At 43.7% G+C, this 4,029-nt stretch overlaps 1 protein-coding gene across 1 annotated transcript; it reads right to left on the bottom strand.

Moving 5' to 3' along the window:
• Positions 1-934: 934 nt before the first annotated feature.
• Positions 935-3,618, bottom strand: LOC128309194 (uncharacterized). The gene is made up of 3 exons (XM_053045579.1): positions 3,395-3,618; positions 1,433-3,291; positions 935-1,116 (listed from the first exon to the last, which is right to left on the bottom strand). Exons 1-3 carry the CDS (start codon positions 3,616-3,618, stop codon positions 935-937), a joined length of 2,265 nt encoding a protein of 754 aa, XP_052901539.1.
• Positions 3,619-4,029: the final 411 nt, after the last annotated feature.

The raw sequence follows: 4,029 nt of genomic DNA, 5'->3' as shown, positions 1-4,029 counted from the left end.
TAAACTTCAAAAAACATATAGAATACATCCAAAACAAAGCCACTAACAGATTAAACATCTTAAAGATTCTATTTGGAAGAAAAAACAACCTAAATCCAGAAAAAGCGATACTTGTGTACCGAGCCACAATTAGAAACATCCTGGAAACGGGCTCATCATACATAAACAACAGCAACAAAAACAACAGAAAAAAACTTAACACAATAATTAACCAAGCACTCAGAAAAACAACAGGATTCACAAAAACCACACCGATTAACACATTACACGCCATAGCAACCGAAATACCCTTGGAAATCAGAGGGAAATTCATAGCCCGAAAAGAATTAGCAAAAAACATAGCAAACTCTAAGATCCTCAGGAAACAATTAGAAGAAAGCAAAAAAATAACAAGAAAAAAGAAAAAAAACATACCAAGAAAAAATATACCTTGAAGACAAAAAAATACTAAAACATTTATGTAGCATCAAAACAAACGACATTACAAACAAGATACAAATCGACACGAAACTGACAGAAGAAATAGGATCAAAAAATAACAAAAACAATGAAACTATCAGACAAATAGCAACAACAAAAATAGAAACAAGAAAGAACATAGGCCCGAACATATACACGGATGGGAGCTTAAACAAAAAGAAGGCAGGCATAGGCATATACATACAAGACAAACATAGACACATATACCACGAATACAATCTAAAAAACATACCATCTGAACAGATCTTTAAGATCGTTTAAGGAGACGTTTGACGAAACCGATCGTTACGAAATTCCAGTGCGGTTGGAATTAATAGACCAGTGCAAAGAGGACTTCGTCACCATCATGAACAAGTTGGAAGAAGAAAAAGAAGAATTAGTGGATGACGAGAATCATATTCAGGAAAGAGCGTCATTTTTCAAGCGATATTTTGTTGTGAAAGTTTCTATTACATCAATCTGTAAAGGAAATTGTTCCTACGGCGAACTCTACCTTCAATTCGTCTTCCGGTAGTGCAAGCTTCGGTGGTCCCATGCAGTTGCGTCTGCCAAAAATCGAGCTTCCCTCGTTCAATGGCGAGGCTACAAAATGGCTGACGTTCAAGGATCGCTTCATCTCCATGATCCATAGTGCAGCTGAAATCCCGGCGGTGGGTAGGCGCAGAAGCCGTTCCGTAGGTAACCGTTTGCAGCTCATACGTTGCGATCGGCTCATTGCGATTCTTTCTAAAGCGAATCCGCAAAAACCTTTTGTCGTTGTTATCATGCAGTATTTGCCTATACATTTTCTCTATATCTCCAGTAAAGGCTATTCTTCGGCTTCTGAATCGCAATAAAATGCTGAAGAGGTCGTCTTGAATAACAGGTCCCACCATAAGTGCATCGTTTAACGCGAAACCGGAGCTCGTCTTGCATGACGCGTCAAAGACGACTCGAATTTTTGTCGACGTACTTGATTCTTTGAAGACCGCATGATGCGGAATATAACAATGCGAAACGTTGTCATCTATCGGCTCCTCCAGTTTTCGCATATGACCAAGTTGCAGATACTCTTCCATAAAACTGAGGTAAGCCGTCTTCAAAGTGGGATTGCGTTCCCACCGCCTTTCCATTCCGTACAGCCGACGATCTGCTATGGGCTTCGATTCTCCTAAGACGCTTGATTGATCGTTAGTCCAAGGAAGAGCCACGACGTATCGACCGGAAGAATCACGAGTGGTAGTATTCGTATAATGATGCTCCATTGCATCCTCCACAGTAGGGTTGATGCCATCATTGATAGTTTCCAATTCCCAAAATCTTTTCAGGATACAATCTAAGGGATCGGTTGCTGACGATAAACCGCATACTCGAGGCACACAGGATTGACTTGATGGAACGCTACCGGCCACAGTCCAACCGAATGCCGTTTCGGTTAGCCACGGTCTATTTTTGCCAAGCGTAATCTTCTTCCCGGAGTGAAATTCCCAATACGCTTCACCCCCGATGATGATGTCGATTTTTTCGGGCACATTGAATCGAGTGTCTGCCAGTTCAACAGTCGGCAGGTTCCACGTTGAAATATCAATCTCAGCTACCGGTACTTGAGGAGTGAGGTTGTGGTTCAAGATCAAAAACTGCATACTCGCTACGACCCGTTCATCTTTAGTCTGAATTCGGCTTGTAACTGCAGACTTTACGTTCGTGATGGTGTTGCTAATGCCCATGACGTTGATATCAATTGGAGCCCTGGATCCCAACAATTGCTTCGCGAAGGCTTGGGTCATGAAATTGTTCATAGATCCCGAATCTAACAGCGCCCTGGCCTTGAATACATGGCCATAGTCATCCATTACGAATATTATTGCTGTCTCGAGCAATACTAAACCGTTGGGTTGGGTTTCTTCGGCCTGAACTACCATGCTGAGTCGACTCGCGGCAGGATCATGAAGTAGTGTGTGATGCTTTGCCTTGCACGTCTGACACGTGAACCTCGAAACACAATTCCTCACTGCATGACCTGCCCGCAAACAATTCCAACAAAGCCTATGCTGCTTCACTACTTCTTGACGTTGTTTAACAGTTTTCTGCGCAAACATTTGACACGTGTTTAGGTTGTGGGCTTCAGTGCACAACAAAGGACATTTGAACGGTTTGGACGTATTGTTCTTGGATGAATCGCTGGAATGGTTACCGATACCATCGGAGGACATAGTGCCGGCCACCTTCGTGCCGGCCACCTTGACGACGTTGTCAGTTGCCGGTTGTTCCAGCAACTTGGATGATTTAAGCATTCGAACGCGTTCCTCTAAAAATTTCACCAATTCTCCGTATCCGTCTCGCTCGGACCCGAGTTCTTCCCAAGCGACGATTGATAATTTGTCCATCTTCAAAAAAAGGAGATTGGTTAAAGGAGTATCCCAATGATCGATAGGCTCACCCAATTTCCGCAAACCCTTAACATGCCGTGTGAAGTCATCGACTAAGCGCGCCAGATCATCCACGTGGTGCGTTTCCATCCGCGGCAAGAAATGCAGCGCTCGATAGTATTCGCGTACTAGAGCCTTCTTATCGTCGTACCGCTTAAGTAGGGCATTCCACGTAACCGCGTAGTTGTCAGCGATGACCTCCGTGTGTTCGAAATGTGTCGCAGCCTCACCCACCAATGATGCCAACAGGTATTGCAACTTCATTACCGCCGGGATTTCAGCTGCACTATGGATCATGGAGATGAAGCGATCCTTGAACGTCAGCCATTTTGTAGCCTCGCCATTGAACGAGGGAAGCTCGATTTTTGGCAGACGCAACTGCATGGGACCACCGAAGCTTGCACTACCGGAAGACGAATTGAAGGTAGAGTTCGCCGTAGGAACAATTTCCTTTACAGATTGATGTAATAGAAACTTTCACAACAAAATATCGCTTGAAAAATGACGCTCTTTCCTGAATATGATTCTCGTCATCCACTAATTCTTCTTTTTCTTCTTCCAACTTGTTCATGATGGTGACGAAGTCCTCTTTGCACTGGTCTATTAATTCCAACCGCACTGGAATTTCGTAACGATCGGTTTCGTCAAACGTCTCCTTAAACGCTTCTAAACCCGCCAACGTGTTCAGGGACGTCTTCTTCTTCCTCAACAACGTGGTGTGATTTGCCATTGTTCTTTTGGATTTTGTCATGAACACTTAACACGTTTAGCACTCTTTCGTTGACGCACTCCTTAATGTTCTGAAAGTTTCACTCAGATTGGTTGCGTACGTGAAATGTTTCACCTTCACTTGAGCACTGGCTTGCTCCAACCATATGGTTTTTTATCCAGGTCAATGACCACGTACACGCGTCACACGAAAGGGAACGCGCACTTTGACTCCTTGAAATCGTATCGCACAAGAAGCAGCGAATGAAACCGAAAGTCAAATTTCAACCCGTGAAATGTCTGATTTTCACTCTCACGCAAAAATGCGTACACACGCACACAACACTATTCCAATGAGCCAATCGTTGTAAAACGAGTTGCTTAACCCACTGGCACGCCGAGTGAAATTAACTTCTATCGCGTGGATGGATAG

This window comes from Anopheles moucheti, unplaced genomic scaffold, assembly GCF_943734755.1.
Source record: "Anopheles moucheti unplaced genomic scaffold, idAnoMoucSN_F20_07 scaffold_24_ctg1, whole genome shotgun sequence".
NCBI classification, from domain to species: domain Eukaryota; kingdom Metazoa; phylum Arthropoda; class Insecta; order Diptera; family Culicidae; genus Anopheles; species Anopheles moucheti.
The sequence above is the reverse complement of the archived record's forward strand: the minus strand, read 5'-3'. Positions and strand labels throughout refer to the sequence as shown.